Raw genomic sequence first — 19,170 nt, forward strand, 5'->3', positions numbered from 1 at the left:
ACAAAAATGGTTTTATACTCATTGCAATATGATAGGTACGATCACTTGTGAGTGTAAATAATTTGATACCTTTATGAATTCATAAATTACAAATATTTCAGTGTTTGTGCAATCATGCAGATACTTGTACTCATCTTCTGACTCTATGGGCTTAAGAAAAGTTCACAAATCAGCCAATATAATTGTCAAACAAATAAGCATTGATAAATATAACGTACATGGTTTTGGTAGACCAATCGCTATAGTCAATCTTGCAACAAAAGAATGCAGTTGTAAAAAATTTCAACTATCACAAATAGCATGCACACACGTTGCAACAATTGCTAGATTTCAAAACCTCTCAAATTGTTATCCATAGGTGAATAAATATTACTCAACTGAATATTGAAAAACAGTTTATAAGGAATGTGTAGAACCATTAAGTGATAATTCTGAATGGGTGCAACCTGAAAAAATACCTATAGTTCATCCACCACAAATGGAACGTCAATGTTTTGGTTGTCCCTCTAAACATAATAGAAGACCGTCTAAAGGAGAAGAAGTACATCAAGTACAATGCAATAGATGTCATCAAAAAGGACACACACGTTTAGTTTATACAAATCCCTTACCTCAGGCTCCAATATCTTCACTAGGTATGGTTTTGTTTGGAAAAATATAAATTCAGATAATGTAAATCAGATACATTAAACTGCTTTTGCACATCTGGTATATGTTGAATGTCTTGACAGTGATTGCAAATTTTGTCTCTTCAGAGGAAAATAGTCCACATTGTTTAGACTGTTGTTATCTTGCCCTTTTAATTATTTCACCTCATAATAATTCATTCTTTTTACAATAAAACATAAGCATACAACTTGAGCATGAAATGCAAACTTAAGATGTATAAGTTGCAAAAAACTCTGTTAGGACGCTAAGCCTATAACGTAATCATCAAAGCGAATTAACAATAAAGGCAACATTATTTTGTAATCATCATCATCAGTCTAATTTATACAATAGTTTTAAAAATTTCGGCAACATTTTCCCTATAATTTCAACAGTTCCCTATCTATATAAGCCAAAATCAAAGATACGACACTTCAATATATATATATATATATATATATATATATATATCCGTCAACTTAAACTCTAGCCAGATCAACATATCAAATTTATATAAACAAACAGGTGATGATGATATACATTATGCAAATAACAAATATGCTAATTAAATTTAGATATGCAATTAATCAACCCACGCATATACCTCAACCAACCAATAAAAAATAAATATCCAAATTTTACATACTATATAAAGAAAAATGATAATATACACAAGTTTAAATATAATAGGAAAAATCATAAAGAATGTGAATTCTCGTTGTGCTTCCATATCTTGGATGCAACAATGCAACACATGTGGGAAGCATTTTTTGCATTAAAATCAAAATCATGTCCAGTGGTGAGATACTCTAAAATATATAATGAGAATATCCCGTAATCACCGAAGGTGGGGCCTTATTGTGGTACATCTATGCATCTCGTAATCGTTGATGGCTCTAACTTTGGCTCAAAACCCTAAGACTCCCAATAATTTGTCACACTGATAATAGATGGAAGATAAGAATAACGTGTCATAGCCTGTATGAACCTCTCTATATAGTCAAAAAATGCCTTAGATGAGTCATGCACAATCAAAGTCTATGCGTTTAAGTCCAACTCACCGCATGCCTAATGTTGACATTCATAATTAATCAAAATGTACACCTGTAATAAAATGAATACCATCAATAACATTGTTTTTAATATACCTACAAAAATTATATATAAATATCAATTTAAATGTAACAAATCCGATCAACGTGAGCCCATGAGATATAATTTCGATCTAAGTTTGGATCATTTATTCCCTCGATCAGATCTAATAATAAACGTGACCATTGATAATTATCAGATCCACAATTTTTTTGTTCCTTTATTACGTGCGGTAAACACCCATCAAAAGACGTTTCCAAATAGCTGATGGAAAAACATGTCATAACACCACTAAATAGCTATCAATATGTTAGAAAGTACAATATTACAATATTAGTGAACAAGTCTTGCAAAATAAGAATATAATGACAAAGTAATCTCATGTCTGAGTTCAAAAAATAATATACTTGATCCAACAGCCATTGGTTATCTTCACATAACGACTTCCACCATTTATTTTTAACACATGGTCTATACAAATAAGTGACTATCGTTGCCTCTTCGGGAATGTCTTCGTACCATTACAAATATTCAAACATGTTATTTTTTGCTCCTTTCAGATGCGATGGCTCATAAACCTCTCGTGCACAATGTTGTTTGAAAGGATCAGTGTACGAGCTCCGAAGTGTTTTACCCTTCTTCATTATCATTTTGCGTAATGTTCTACGAGTACTCGAACATTGTTGTATTGGAGTTTCATTCGTGACATCCGTTGTTTGCTGAATACCCGCATCATAATAATCGGAGAACTCAATCATTACTTTTGTTGACTCATCCTGAAATTAGAAAACAGAACACTTGTCAAGATAAAATTAATCACTTATTTAAAAATATAGCAATATATATGCTTCAAACATGGTACGTACTTTGAAGCTCTATCAACTTAGCTTCAATAGATGCTTGACGTGCTTCTAGTAGTGTTTGATGCTCGGCGATGTTCACTATGCATACATACCTTAATAAATCATACAACCTTAAATGTGACTCTTGGTATTAGTAGGGTAAATCCTACATATCTCATTGCATCAACAAATGCATTCCTTATTTATGCCTCTAACATACTTCACCTTCGTTTTGATGAATAAGCAAAGTATATTAGTTAAGTCAGATCTAACATGATCATCACTTAATTGTCCACCTGGTAGAAGTGTACCCTTCATTTTGGCAAATAAGGTTCCAATCAACAGGGGCTTAATTAGGATGTCATGTTAGAAGACACCAATTAAATCTTAGACTTATTTAAATTAAGGGTTTTATTATTTAGTCTTATCAGGTTTTGAGCTACATATTAGGTGATATTTGTAAAATAAAACCTACACATACATTCTATAGCATAAAATAAAAATATGCCAGCACATAGCTATAACTAATATCAAATCTCTCGAGCCAAGAAGAGTTTGACTAGTCAACCTAGGTGAATCTTCATCTTCGAGTCTTCACACTTGTCCTTTCACCTCTAATCTTCAATTATTACATGGTTTTATTTCCTAGTTATAAAATTTTAAGAAAATAAAAACAATCTAAACTAAAAGAAGAATAGGGATAAAGGTAGGGCATACAAGCCCTATTTTAGATAATTACAACCCAAAGCAGAATAAAATAAAAATTAAACATCCATAATGGTTCTTTGGTTGTGTATTGGGCACCATGCATACATACATTCATACATATACATATCAATTAAATATAAATTTTAATTATTATTATCTCAATTGTTAAATCATATTTTGGTCTCTAAAATTTTACAAAATTGAAATTTAATCCCTAAAGCTCAAGAAAATTCTAATTCGGTCCATATTCAACAAAATAGGAAAAAATAAAAAATTTCATCTTTGTTAGGCATGCAAGAGTGTTATCTAGTCGTGCATCTAAAATTTAACAAAATTCCAAATTATTGCATAGTTGAATTCATGACATGGACATGACTAGAGTACGACTATGATAGCAGACACCTCACATAAAGAGGCATGACTGGACCAAAATTAGTTTAGCTATGCACCTTGTGCATACATGGCAAAATTCCATGATGAGTCATGGCTGGGCTAAAATATGGTCTAGCCATGACACCTAGTGGTGCCATGCACCATAAGATAGGCATGGCTAGACCAATTTTTCTTAAACTAGTCATGCACCGCTCATGGTGTTGTGATTGGTCCACTTGGCACCTCTATGCACGTTGGGACTATGTCATGCATGAATGGTTTTTCAACCTAGTTTTTTGGGTTTTCAAGTGATGAAATATCTAGAAGACTCCCGCTCTTAATAGGCTAGTCATCGGGTAAGGAAATACGACACGTAAATCATACTCACACCAACGATAACCCTTGAATCATATGGTCAATAAGATTCGAAGACAATTTCATGCAACTATACGAAACCTTTGGCTTTCAACCAAAATTTAACTTGCAAATTTCAACAAAACTTAAAAAAAAAAAAAAACTATTACTCAATAATCTAACACAATTATGTTATACATGATACTCAATAAATCGTGCAACAACAGGATTGCAAAGCATCTTTGACAATTTTAGTCTTGATTAATCCAGTTATATGCAATCAACACATATATTAATCAAAAATTTTCAATAGGTATATATATTTTCATGAAATATGCTAAACGATAACTCTGATACTACTGTTTGGTTTTCAAGACACTGATAATCGATAGCACTGCAAAATTAAAAATTTTGAAAACATAGAATCTTGAAAGCCTTAACTAGGATACCTATTTTAGACATATAACCATGAACATATAAAACACACATAGGGTGTTTTAGTTTTATATCTGCATTGGTGGCTTATCCAAAACTTCACGTGGTCTAAGAACAAACACTATCTAACCCTCGAGAAGTAGCATCTTGGTATCCATGTAGTTCACAAACATATAAGAAGCAATCCATGGAGAAGGTTGCTAGGGCTTCTTTGTTAGATTTTGTGTTCATGGGAAAAGGGAAAGAAAACATAAACTAGCAACCAGGGTTTCTCTTTGGTATGTGTTGTGCTTTTTTAGTTTAATTCCAACTTACACTTTTATGTGTAGGTGTCTAAGTGCAACAAAGATTTTATTCAGACCTTGTACGGGCAACACACAAGTGTGCCACTTGTCAAGTTCAAGTCATGTATAGGTGGCACCAAAAATGTGCCCACCTGGCATGAACTTTGGCTTTGCATGACTAAATAATAATCCTCGATATGAACTAATACACATAAATGACTAACACAGATTAAGCTATAACTTTATCTTATTGCGGTCATAGATTCAAATTGTCATGGATGTCATTTAGGATTTTCATGTGAGATATCTTCTCTTGAGCTCAAAAGTGACGAATGTTTTATCAATCAACCATATAGTTTATTACTAAATTTATGTCATGTATTTCATGATATAGTTGATTACTAAATTTATAGTTATCCCTATTACGACGATACGTTAAATAACATCAAACAATATTGGTCCTTACATGAGATGGTCTAGCGGCCTTAAGTCAAAGGATCATATACAACTATGGTGTTTAAAGATTTTAATCCATAGACATTGGAGTAATCATCCATTTGGATATCCTCTAGTTGGGTCAGTTTGATGAATACGTCTACAACGTGTACTAATATGTTGCACCAAACTATCTACAACAGCTTTGACACCTGAGAACAGTCGCCACTTTTGGTGGAGTCACTCAACACTATGATAATTTCATCATTATTACATGTACGCTTGTTCATTGTAGTGTCGAGACTACGAACATTTCTAAAATGCCACTAAAAGTGTATATAAGGTTCCCACAATCAGTCATATGATTCTCTTATTATAGTTCTACTATTTTAAATACATGTTATTCATATTATCATATAAATAGATAACATATGAATTGAATAATAATAAATCTTTTATTAATTATTAATATAAAATTACATTTACAAATGTTAAATTTGATTAGCTGTAAAGCACCTACCCTAATATTAGCAACCCAAGGACTAACATTGCAGAAACCATTGAAGGTGTCTTTATAGATGAATGGAAATTAGCCATGGCGAAAGAGAGAAGAGAAGAATGGACTTATTCAAAGTACTACGATATCAAAACTCTAATTCTTTGCTGACTTTTCTGGGGAAATGCCTTGATTTATGTTATAATTAAATGTATTAAAGTGGGAGAACGAAGAAAAAATTATCATATGATCAAATAGCTTGAATTTTCAAAGCAAATATAAATGCTTGTCTTTGAGTTCATTGAAAAGTCTTAGATTTAGAATGTCACTTCTCGGAAAAGATAAGGGTACCTGGAAGGCAAAAGAATTATGTTTAAAGATGAAATTAATTTAGAACAAGAAATTCACATAGAGTAACAATTATGATTGGAAAGATGCATAGGCATTGTTTGAGACATTTTTTTAAATAAATAACAAGTCTTCATGTGAACATATCTGCATCTACCATTTTTTTAATTGAATACTATCAATGTATACGGTGTCATCCATGACTTCTTCTGAATGAGCAAGTGATCTTTCTTCCATGAAAGGTATTGTCTTCTCGAGCGTCATTTCTTCTTAATTAAGACATCATTAATGTGACCCGCTTTTGTGGGAAAAAAGTTTAAGGTGGTGTCACATATCCATACTAGCTTTCATTCTCTTCTTAATATCTACTCTAATTAAAAGTAATGTGATGTGTTCATATCTTTTATACACAATTTAACTATATAAATAATATGTTACCGTATGATTAGATTTTTTTTATCTTAAATTTAAAACCTTTTAATCACTTTTATATAACTAAATCATAAATTAAAAATATATATGTATAGTTTTATTGTATAATTTTACTGAGAGAGACTGCTATTTAGAAAGAATTTGAGGACGAGACTAAAATATTCCCATCATATAATTCATTATGGTAAAAAGAATTCCTCTCACACCCTTTAATCTTTATATTATAAAAAAAAAATTAGTTAATTAAAACACTGCAAAACATTTTAGAGTATGCCCTAAAAACCAATCGCTCTATCAGTTTCAAGACATGTATATCTTGTATATACATTATTAATAAAGGAAGAGTTTTATCATACTTCGCATGTTTTCTGCATCACTTTTAATCTATATTATAGTTATATATTACATTCATATTAGTTACATACATGTGATATGTAAAAGGTCCCAATGAGTTTTAATAAACGTTATCAAATTATTCCCTACATAAGCATTCTGTTTGGGCAATAGTATTGCATACTGGGCGTGTGCTATATCACCATAGAATATCATGGTTGGACAACTGATCAGAGGTTATTATATTATATTGTTTATCGAACGTGACCGCTAAACAATGATCACATAAACATTGATATGTAGTCAATGATACATCGTAAATCATACTAGTGTATAGATCCTTTAATTTGAGATATCATGGTTATGCTTCATTCCGGGATATATAGTTCATATGGCGTATACCATGAGGCTAATCATGTCTCGTTCAAAGGCCGAGTTGATCATATGTTACTTGAGCGAGAGGATAAGTGATGATCATACAGGGATCTGTCGGCTTGACTACTCTAGAGTTTCTATACAAATATCGAGAAATATAAAAAAAAAAAAAAGCTAAGACACTGGCCAGTATAGATAAACGACCACATGAAAAGAGTTTCGATGTAACACGTTCTGATGTATTACTTGACATTTGAAGAGATTAAATATTGTATTTTGATAATTCATGAATCCAAGTTTAACTGGGATGTAACGACGAAGGGATTAGATTACATGGTGAGTATGAGTAAGAAAGGTTCATTTGACATTATTTGAAGCGTGTACTTCATTGTGATGTAGAGGTCATGAGACGTTGCTTGATGACACCAAATTATTAGTGGGAGTTTCATTTCATAGCGAAAAACGAAGTATATCGGTTAATAATAGTTTTAGGTAATACAACGATATAATAAAATGTATTGTTTAATATAGGGCCTATGACTACATCACTATAAACCTTAAAAGTCACACTCATATTTCAAGAAAGAAAATAGTGTTATGAAGATGAAAATAATTATCCACGATTAGCTAACACTTTTCGAGGATAAAAATGGTGTTTTTTGAATAAAATTCAGAAAAAGGATAAAATTGTCATTTTACACTTTTGAAATTGTTTAGAAAGATGAACACATAATTTTAGAAACAAATTAATCAACATGTGTCAAAATATTAGTTACTCTTTGTTATAAGCTAATGGAAAATGGACACATAATTAACTTGATAAATATCAAGTTTAAGCTTAATAAATGGGAGAGAAGAATAGAAAAATAGAGAATTTTTCCTCTTCTTCTTCCTTAGCCGTGAAAAGCCTCCATTTTTCTTCCTAACTTTAAATTAAATTACAAGATACAAGGTAGTATACATATTTCTAGGGTTTATTTCTTGAAACAACATGTAAATTTCATATAACTATTGTTGCATATGATGTAAACATGATCTATATGCTTTACTTTTGTTACCAAAATCTTACAAAACAATGATTTGAAAATCAAACCAGATCAGTTGGTTCAATTGGTTGAACTGAGAACCAACTCCAAGTTTGGTTCGATTAATATAAAAAGCCAATTTTACTATTGATTCGGTCTCAAATGAACTGGTCAAAAACTAGGTTTCACTGAGTTTGACTTTTGAAAATTTTGAAATAGTAAATTATTTTTGAATAATTTATTTATTTTATTATTTTTCTTCGGTTGAACCGATTGAACCAATCGAACTATGATCCAATGAGACAACCAGTTTGATTACCGGTCCAATTGTAAAAACATTGCTGCAAAAACAAATTTGTGTAAAGAATTTTACTAAAATTTCATTTAGAAAAATACATATGTTATCATAACACCTATATTTCAAATTAAGATAAGATGTTAGTTACGTAATAAAATTATATGTAGGTACTTTTAAATATATAAATTAGTACATAGATACTGTATCATCATGCGATTAGATAATTTTGAATTAATAATAAAATAATATTCAATTATATTATAATATATTATATATATGTCTATTTATATATTAAAAATTATGTACATATAATATTGAACATTGGTTAAGTTGGATTTTATATGGAATTATGAAAATAAGTTGGAGAGTACTATTAATAAATTGGATTTTATTTGTGTGGAATTATGAAAATAAATTAGAGAGTAAAAAGATAGTTTCCAATGTTGGAATAATGAGGCATGCTTAAAGATACAAAATGAATATGGAGAGTACTGTTAATACGCATCCATTACAGCATGGCACTATTTGAAAATAGGTGACAAAGTACTTGTTTTTATTTTTTGTTAGTTCTATATACACAAATTTATATATAAATTATAATATATCTAATTTTAAATTATATAATTATATAATAATATATTATTATTTATAGGTATAGTTCCATCAATCAATTTTTCCTTTCAAAATGAATGAGGTTATTAGTAATAGCTTAAGGACATTGAATTCGTATTCAACATTTAACGTAAAAGACAATTTGATGCTTCTCCAATGATACGTATTGACTGGGCCAAGTGAATGCAAATTGAATACTTCTTTTTCTCACATTTAATTTTTTATGTGGGAAATTGAAGACTAATGTACTGTCATGGCCCTCACACAAGTTGTCAAGCAATAACGAATTTTATTTTGTATCGTGGAAACTCAGGGCTGCTTGACTTGGGTTTAAAGACTCGGATGAATAACAACCATATATAAAATAGGCCAGCAGACTATTTCCCGGTCAAGGTGTAGTAAAATCCTAGATTTTCATTCTTTAATTTTTAAAAATTTAAATATCTACTTATAACTAAATTTTTGTTAAAAATTTCAGTTAAAGTTAGGGGTAAAACTATCATTTATTAAAAAATTAAAATTTTATCATATTTTCCTCCTCATATTTAAAAATTTACATTTTCCTCCCAACCAAAAGTTTGAAAAGTGATAAAACCCTCTTAAGATTTGTTCCTCTTCCTCTGCCGCCGATTTCTCCTTCCTCGACCGTCAGTTATCCTCCCTTTCCCTTTTATCTCTCCTTTGGTCTCTCACCCTTGCCTCTTTGGTCGTTTTTAATCAAAGACGAAGAGACAATCGATCTTCATCGAGACAAAGACGCGTCATCTTCATCTGAGAGACAAAGATTTCATCTTCATCTTAAACCAATGACAGTCGAAGAGATAAGAGAGAGAGACCGGAGGAGAGATAAGGGGGAGGAGAGGATGACCGACAACCTGGGAAGGAGAAATCGACATCAGAGGAAGAGGAACAAACCCTAAGGGGGTTTTTGTCACTTTTCAAACTTTAGATTGGGGCAAAATGTAAGTTTTTAAATGTGGGAGAGGAAAATATGATAAAACTTTAATTTTTTAGTAAGTGATGGTTTTACCCCTAACCTTAACTGAAATTTTTAACAGAAATTTGGTTATAGGTGGGTATTTGGGTTTTTAAAAGTTAGAGGGTGAGAGTTTGGAATTTCACTATACCTTGAGTGGGATAAAAACCAAAGTAGATAAAGGCAATTATTTAATGTTCTGTAATGTGGTGTTAGACATACTTGAACTACCTCATTAATAACCGTACTAAGAAAATCCAGTAGGATAAAACCTTATGAAAGGAAAAATAGTATAGTGTAAAATTTGTCTAATATGTGATAAATTTAAAAAATTTGCCCCTTTGATGGATGTTCTCCTTCTTTGTAGTGAGATTAATTTAGTTGTTTGTTGAGTCACCGCATACCGATGTTATATACTAACTTTTCAAATATTGATGTACAATAATATCTTGGTGTACAAATATGCAAAGATGGCACTAGATTGTATCACTTGACATTAATCTTTTGACTCTGCTAGAGCTCATGACTGTAAAAGAACTTCAGTGAGATATGTTTGGTTCTGTCACCTTTAATGTATCCATCTTTAATTTGGGCAATATTTACTGCATTGTCTTCATATAATATGGAAGGAATGTCTGTTGTAGAAAGAAGACTCCATGTATTCCAGATATGATAGATGACAGACCATAACCATATGCATTCTCAGTTGGCTTCATGAGGAGCTAGAATCTCTTAATAATTTGAAGATGTTGCAACTAAAGTTTGTTTGGTGGATCGTCATGATATTGTTGTGTTATCATAAGTAAAAACATATCCCGTTTGTGAATGAGTTTTATGTAGGTTAAAAAGATAACCAGCATCCGCATATCCAACTAAACTAGAATTTTTAGGGGATTTGATAAAATAGAATAATCTCAAATTTCTAATTACACATAGGTAACGAAGTATATATTTGATTCCATTCTAGTGATGACAGGTTAGTTTTGAGTTAAATTAGGCCAATAAATTTACTAGGAATGATATATTCAGTCTAGTGTATTAGACCAAATATAATTAGCTTCAATGTCATTAAGGTATGATACTTCAAGACTGAGTATCTTTTCATCTTCTTCTTTATGACGAAATTGATCTTCTTTTGAATTAAGAGATCGAACAACTATTAGGATGCTCAAAGGATAAGCCTTATCCATATTAAAGTGTTTTAATAATTTTTCAATATACCTTGATTAATGGATAAATATTCCTTTTGAATTGTACTCGATTTGTAAGCCGAGGTAATATTTTATTTTTCCCAAATCCTTCATCTCAAATTATTTTTTTAAATATTCAATAGTTTTTTAGAGCTCTTCAGGAGTCACAATTAAATTTATGTCATTAACATAAACTACTAGAATGATAAATCCTGATTTTAACCTTTCGATAAAAACACATTAACATATAAGGGCATTTACATGGTCTTCTTTTTTCAAATATTCACTAAGGTGATTGTACTACATCCTTCCAAATTGTTTTAATCCATCTAATGATCTTTGTAACTTGATTGAGTATATACCTCTTGGATTAACCTTTTTTGCTTCAAGGAGTTTCATATAAATTTTAGTATCCAATTTTTCGCATAAATAAGTAGTAACTACGTCCATTAGATACATATCTAGTCCTTCAGAGACTGTTAAGCTGATTAAATATTTAAATATGATTATATACATCATAAGAAATATGTTTCATCAAAGTCTATATCAAGCTTTTGGGGAAAACTTTAGGCTACAAGTCTTGCTTTATATCTAGTAACCTTATTTTTTTTATTTTTCTTTCTTACAAATATCCATTTATATCCAACAAGTTGTATGTCTTTAGGTGTTGGGTCTACAGGTCCAAACACTTGTTGTTTTGCAAGTGAAGTTAATTCTACTTGAATTGCTTTTTCCCATTTAGGCTAATTATATCTTTGTCTACATTCAATCATAGTCATGGTTCAAAATCATCATCATTCGTAATTTTAGTAGCTACTATAAATGAGAATACATCATCAATGTTAATTGTTTACCGATTTCATATCTCTCATGTATAAGCGTAATTTAAAAATATTTCAGTATTATTATTTTCCTATTCTTTAGAGGTTTGTGCCACTTCAAGGGCTTGTGTCTTTTTAGGGACTATAACCTCTTCTAGAGAAATATCAACTAGTGTGGACTCTTTAATTATTTTAAGATCATCATAATTGATTTCTATTTAATTCTTTCTCTTTATTTTTTGAGGAACAATATCCTTCGATCTAACAGCTCTACCACGCTTTTGGCATGTAGTAGATTAATCAGATATGACTTTGATAGACTATTTAGTAGTCGTATTAATTCTTGCAAGTGAGTTAATTAGTATATGTGATCTTGTCATTTTGTTGTATCCATAAATGCATCAAGCATTTGATTGACAATAATTTGTAAAAGCACTATCATTTGCACTTCAGTTTTACTTTAGGATGTGTAAGGATCTAAATGAGATATGATAGGTATGTACCAAGTAAGTTCATGTCTAACTTCAGGAGATATTTTCTTTTTCCCTAAAAGTAGGAATGTTGTCTCATCAAAGTGACTTTATAAATCGTATGGTAAAAAGATCACTTGTTAATGATTTCAGATACTTGATAATAGATAATGAATTATATCCAACATAAATTTTCAAACGATGTTAGAGTCTCATTTTTGTGCATTGAGGAGATGCAATAGAGACATATATAACACAACCAAATATCTTCAAATAGGATATATTAGGTTGGTGATCAAGAACCAACTATAAAGGAGAATATTGATGACAAGAAGAAGATCACAAATGAATTATCGTTACAACATGTAATATAACATGTCCCCACATAGAAGTTGGTAATTGAGTTATTAGTAATAAAATATGTGTAGTTACCTAAAATGGTTTGATGAGAGACTCAGCTAATTTATTCTGAGTATGGACCTACAGAACTGGATGTTCAACATCAATCCCCATAGACATACAAAAATCATCAAATATCTTGAATATAAATTCACCAGGATTATCTAGTCGTATTGACTGGAATGAATAATCTGAGAAATATACCTTTAATTTTATAATTTGTGTTAACAATTTAGCAAATGTAACATTTTGAGTTGGTAATAAACAAATATGAGACCATCGTGCAGATACATCAATTAAGACCATAAAATAACAAAATGACCCACTTGGTGGATGAATGGGTTCACATATGTCCCTTTGAATCATTTGTAAAAATGATTGAGATTTAACTCCAATTTTAGAGGGAAATGGTCTTATTATTAATTTGTCTTAAGAACAAGCAATACATAATTTTTCACTAGATAGTAAAATCTTATGATTATTTAGTGCATGTGAATTTTCAATAATTCTATATATCATTGTAGATCTTGGGTGACCTAGATGGTCATGCCAAAACATAAAGACTTTTGGATCAAAAAACTTTTGGTTTGATACTACATAGGTTTCAATTGCTTTTATGATTGTATAATATAATTCAAATTATAAAGCGAACAGTTTTTCTAGTACATGCCTTCTTCTAGAGGTATTATTAGTTATACAAAGATATTTTACACTATTTTCATTCATGGTTTTAATATGATAACTATTATTTTATATATCTTTAAAATTAAGTAGATTTTTTTTAGATCTATTTAAATATAATGTATCATTGATGTTTAATTTGGTCTATTTTTCAGCAAAATTGTGACTTTTTCAAAGCCTTTAATCAGATTTATTGATCCTAATATGGTGTTTACTTTAACTTCAATTAGTGAGAAAGTTATGAATAATTCATTTTCCTTCAATATTGCATGCGTTGTTGCATTCTCTACTAGACATATGTTTTTATCACTAGTTGTTGAAGTTAAAACTTCAATTTTGGAGTTCATTTCCTTTCATTTTAAAATTTACATTAGTCATTACAAAATTTGAAAAAAAGAAATATATAGTACTAATTACACAATATAATATACATAATTTCTTAATCTTGAAGAAATTCTAAAATATCGAAGTTCTTTAGATCGACAGGATCCGAATTATCATCGCAATTCGATTTGATCTTCTTATCTATATTTTTTATAGATGTTTGGTATAAATCCACTAGATATCTAGGCGTATGACAAGTATATGACCAATGGCCTTTGAAACTACGTCTATAACATTTATTTTCATGATTTTGTGGTTTAGTCTGTATCGTTTTTTCTCTGTCCTATTTTGCTTCATCTCTAGTCCATTTATGGTGGAAGATTTTTCTATTATGACCACCCTTGGATTTAAACTTATTTCGTCCAAGACTTTGTCTGTGCCCACAATAACTATTACTGGTAGTTGCGTTCACTTCAAGGAATAGCGCAATATCAGTGAAGCATGTCTGATGGTTTTTTAATAACAATACATTGTTTTGTGCAACCACCAGCAAAAAGGATATTAATTCAGAATGTTTTTTAAAATTTCTTTCTTTATATTGCTACAATAGGAGCATCTTTGAGGGATGAAATGTGAAGAAAGTTTTCTCTAATATGTCTTCTTCAGTTATTTTTTTCCCATATAATCTTATCCGAGAGACTATTCTAAACATTGTAGGTTATATTCACTTACAGATTTAAAATCTTGTAAGTGTAAATGAGTCCATTCATATTATGTCATTGGCAGTGTCATTGACTTTTGATGTTCGAATCTTATTTTTAGATTTTCCATAACTCTAGTGGATCCATAATATTCACATATTCTGTTTGTAATTTTTCATGGATGTGGTGATGAAGAAAAATAGTAGCCTTAGATTTATCCTGTTGGATGCATTATTTTCTCATTTTATTATTTCTCCAAGGCTCATAGATTCTAAATGGAGAATTCTATCTAGGGCCCATTCAGCGTAATTTTCTCTATCTAATCGAAGGGCATCATATTAAAGATTTATAAGGTTTATCATTTTCACCAACTGCAGGTTAATGAAAGTAATAAATATTAGTAATATGATGAAAAAAAATATGTTAGAACTTTAGGTTCATATTTGTCTAGTATTCACAAAATTTCTAGTTTTGTAACTAATATTCATAATATGTAAAACTCAAAAAATATTTTAGACTTCAATTTTATTCTTTTCATAACTTATGCAAACCTTAGGTTGCAAATGAGATATAGTTATAATAAATACTTTGATGAAACTTGAGACTTTAGATCCATATATACATTCTCATGATTTTGTAAACTTTATTTTATAAATCGGATACCATTATTATAATATAAATAAATATTCATATAGTATTTAGGGCTTTAGATCCATATTCATGATATATTTAGGACTTCAGGTTTAGATTCATGATTTTGTAAACTTTAAATTGTAAATATGATACAATTATAAATGAAAAATTAAATACAAGATAGCAATAATTAAAAAATCAATAGTTTATATTTTACAAATAAGAAAATATCATAATTGGGATATTCATATTTACAACATATAAACAGAATAAAAATATAATTGAAATATTATTAATATTATGATATACCTGAACAGATTGTATTTATAACATGTTATAAATATATTTGTAAGACTTTATGATTGTCAAATGAAAGATAAAATATATGTAATAGAAATTGTTATGATGCTTGAGAAGAAACGGAAGTAAGGAGCCGGGTATTAAAGGAGAAGAGGATCTGAAAGTTTCGTAGATTAGAAATTACCGTAAGCAAAGGGTGAAGTGACTATTTATACTAGATTTACACAACCTTACAACCAATAAAAAACAATTGCTTGACCAAGGTATCTTTTTATCTTAATATAATGAAGAGCATTAAACGCTGTCAAAGTTTATTAGCCACATTTTTCTTCCTCTAGCAAGATATTACAATTGATGAGCCCATCGTCTATTAAATGCATTCCCATGATAGTTTTCCAATTTTATTGCATGCGGTGGAAAATCCACCAGATATGTAATAGAAATTATATTTTTTATATGTTCTGGCTTTGAGGAATTCACTACTCCAGCAAATATTTCCTTTTTTTTTATATTGATTTTATCTTTTGCTAATGACTTATTTCATAAGAAAGATTTCTATAAATTTCATAGAACTTTAGACAAGATTTTTGATGAAATTTAGAATCATATTTAGGAATAATCTTATAGTTTTACTTGAAATTTCGTCTATGAACTTACTTATAGTATGGTGCACGACCATATCAACTAATATGTTAATTTGAAATCAACTCAGTTCTTGTACTTGAATAAAATTTTGAAGTCTAAGCTTTTCTAATATTTTATTTTGTTTGAACTTCAATTAGGTGTTAACATTTAATTTTACAATAAAAATATGTTTACATACTTTTAACACACAGTTTAGATACATAAATGATATATTAAATAATTTTAAATATTTATATCTTGCAATTCTTTATATTTAGTAAATAAACAATTTCTGATTTATACTTAGATATTAGACCGGAAAACAGATATAAATTTAGAATATATTTATTCTAAATTATAATTAAATATATTTAACTATGCTATTTATAATTAATTATATTGTTTAAATCATTAATCATTGAAACGATATATTTAGAAGCATTGACAATACATTATAAATTAGTGAACCACATTTTTATAAATAAGAGACACAAGTTTGAAAAATACCTTAAATATAGGTAAATTACAATTAGTTATTATTAAATTTATTAGAGTCTTTACAATATTTAAAGAAATATTTTTAAAATTAAAGCAAAAAAGTGAGGTCGTGACTTTGCTCTTAGAATGGGTGAGACACCAAGATATTAAGGTTTTTTTGGGTAAGTCGGAGAGATTGATATCCACTCGTTTGTGGATTTTAATTTTGTGGCAAAACGTTGTGTTTATCTGTCTATCTAAAGTCGGAGAGGTTGTGGCTTGATGTTTGCATATTTAGAGGATTTTATAACTGTAATAAGAGTTGATGTGTGCTTTGGACTGTTTGATATTAAGATAATAAGAAAATAGGCCGGCTGCTAGAATTTTTGTGAACTTGTAATACCAGTTTAGTTAGCACGATTATGATCTGAAATCAGAAAAGGCTCGCGTAAGCAAAAATCAGGGCATAGGAATTAACAATCAAGTAATTTATTTAGTGATCAATTTGCCTTCAAACAGGAAGAAAATTCAGCTACAAAGCCCTCCATTATTTTTTTCTCGGTTGGGGAGGTTGGGGGTGCAAGTAAGAAATGCACTTATTCATATTTTTATTAAGTAATACAAGTTATAGAAAAGACGCACATGCCAGAAATGACTTATTCCTTACATAATTGTGCTGTCTTTAAATCCAACTAGTTAAAATTAATTGGATACTTAGGCTGCTTGTTGGGAGCAAATAGTCCCCAATGTTTCTCCAATTCCGGATCCTTGTTATTTTCGTCAAACATGGCGAACAAGTAAGTCTCAATTGCTTTTCCTGGCTTCCTGGGCGTTCCTCCCTTGACATGGTTAATCAAATTCTGGTTGTAAGTTCTTGCATTATCTATAGTGGTTTGAACACCAGCAGCCGTCGGCCACCCACTCTCCGATATCACAATTTCCAAGGAGCCTCCACCAGTTTTCTCAAGTGCGGCGTAAACAGCATCCAGGATGGCATCAAACAGGTTGCTATAGCTATATGGAGGATCAGAAGCTACAACTCCTGGAGATCTGAAAAGTGCATAGTCAAGACTGATTTGTTGGGGGTTTCCAGCATAACTGAAATAGGGGTACAAATTGACCAGTAACGGGGCTGGGTTGGCATTGAGGAAACTAATGATTGGGTCAAGAATTGGTCTATAGTCTTGCTTGAAGGAACCTTTTGATGGAGGATAGGATTCTCCAAGGGCTCCAGTTTCAATTGCAGTGGAGACTTTGATTTGACCTCCAAGACCAGCTGCAACAATGGCATTGCGGATAGTTTGCATGGCTGGAACAAGAAACTGGGCAAAACTATCGCCAGGTTTTACTTCATTTCCAACGGCGATGTATTTAAAATTGACGTTGGCGGCATAGTTTTTGACATAGTCTTGAACCCAGGTGTTTGCTTCACCTTGATTAGAAGCAATTCTTTGAAGGTCACTGTTTGGGAGGCCTAGCATGAGCTCGATGTTGGAGCCTCTTAGAGCTTCCAAAGTCTCCCTGTTTGGATCATAGATTCTCATTCTTCGGATATTATTCTGGTTAAAGAGAGCTATGACTTCAGGTTTTGATGGTAAATTGTTGCCGAGCATTCCATAACAAACACCTATGTCAGCAGCTGCATGCATCAAGAACAAACCACCAAAAAAAATTAGAATTGAATAAAATTATAATACATTATTACTCATTCCAAGAGAAAAATTTAGGATACTTATATTGACATTTTTCATACTTTAATATTAAACTTTATACTAATTGAATTATGCTTGTCAATGTTGTTTAATGATGCAAAAAAATGTGTCGCAAATTTCATATGGACTTTTGCACTTAACCATGAAAACTGACGCATAAAAAGATTTACAACTAATGTATGAAATATCAAGCATATATATTTGTCATGAAGACATTATTATATTTAGAATGAAATAGAGAGACCTGTTGAGTGCAGTTCAGCCATTAGCAGCCCAATTAGTAACATTGCAGAAACTATTGAAGGTGTCTTAATAGATGAACGGAAATTAGCCATGGCGAAAGAGAGAAGAAGAATGGACTTATACAAAGTACTGCTATATCGAAACTCCAATTCTTTGCGGCCTTTTATAGAGAAATGGCCCCGGATTTACGCAATAATTAAATCATTCAAAGTGGTAGGACGAATAAACAAGTATCATATGTATCCATTCCCTTGAATTTTCAAAGCAATGTCACTTGCTCGGTTATTTGTCTGTTATATATGTTGAATTAAAGGGGTTAAGTGAAAAGATAGAGAACCTGGAAGGGGAAAGAAGTAACAATTACAATTGGAAAGAAGCTAATTAATATAAATATAATATATATATATATATATATATATAACAATTTAAAATGTATGTATTATCTTATGATACCCAATCAGCAGTATCAATGTAATACTATAGATTATAATTGTTAATTGTAGGATTTATCACCTTCACATGTTAAAGAT

The 19,170-nt window shown here is 30.4% G+C and overlaps 1 protein-coding gene across 1 annotated transcript; it reads right to left on the reverse strand.

Moving 5' to 3' along the window:
- Window positions 1–17,158: 17,158 nt before the first annotated feature.
- On the reverse strand, window positions 17,159–18,798 carry LOC123197442 (glucan endo-1,3-beta-glucosidase, basic isoform-like). Its single transcript, XM_044611756.1, has 2 exons — window positions 18,642–18,798; window positions 17,159–18,324 (listed from the first exon to the last, which is right to left on the reverse strand). The coding sequence occupies exons 1-2, from the start codon at window positions 18,730–18,732 to the stop codon at window positions 17,378–17,380; spliced, it is 1,038 nt and encodes a 345-aa protein (XP_044467691.1). The 5' UTR covers window positions 18,733–18,798; the 3' UTR covers window positions 17,159–17,377.
- Window positions 18,799–19,170: the final 372 nt, after the last annotated feature.

Source organism: Mangifera indica, chromosome 15, assembly GCF_011075055.1.
Source record: "Mangifera indica cultivar Alphonso chromosome 15, CATAS_Mindica_2.1, whole genome shotgun sequence".
Lineage (NCBI taxonomy): Eukaryota > Viridiplantae > Streptophyta > Magnoliopsida > Sapindales > Anacardiaceae > Mangifera > Mangifera indica.

What these genes read in the sequence shown, in the direction of transcription:
- LOC123197442 (XM_044611756.1), bottom strand. Translation starts at nt 18,732, where the DNA reads ATGGCTAATTTCCGTTCATCTATTAAGACACCTTCAATAGTTTCTGCA. An exon ending in GGCTGAACTGCACTCAACAG is followed by an intron (nt 18,325 to 18,641) that starts GTCTCTCTATTT and finishes TGATGCATGCAG; the next exon opens with CTGCTGACATAGGTGTTTGT.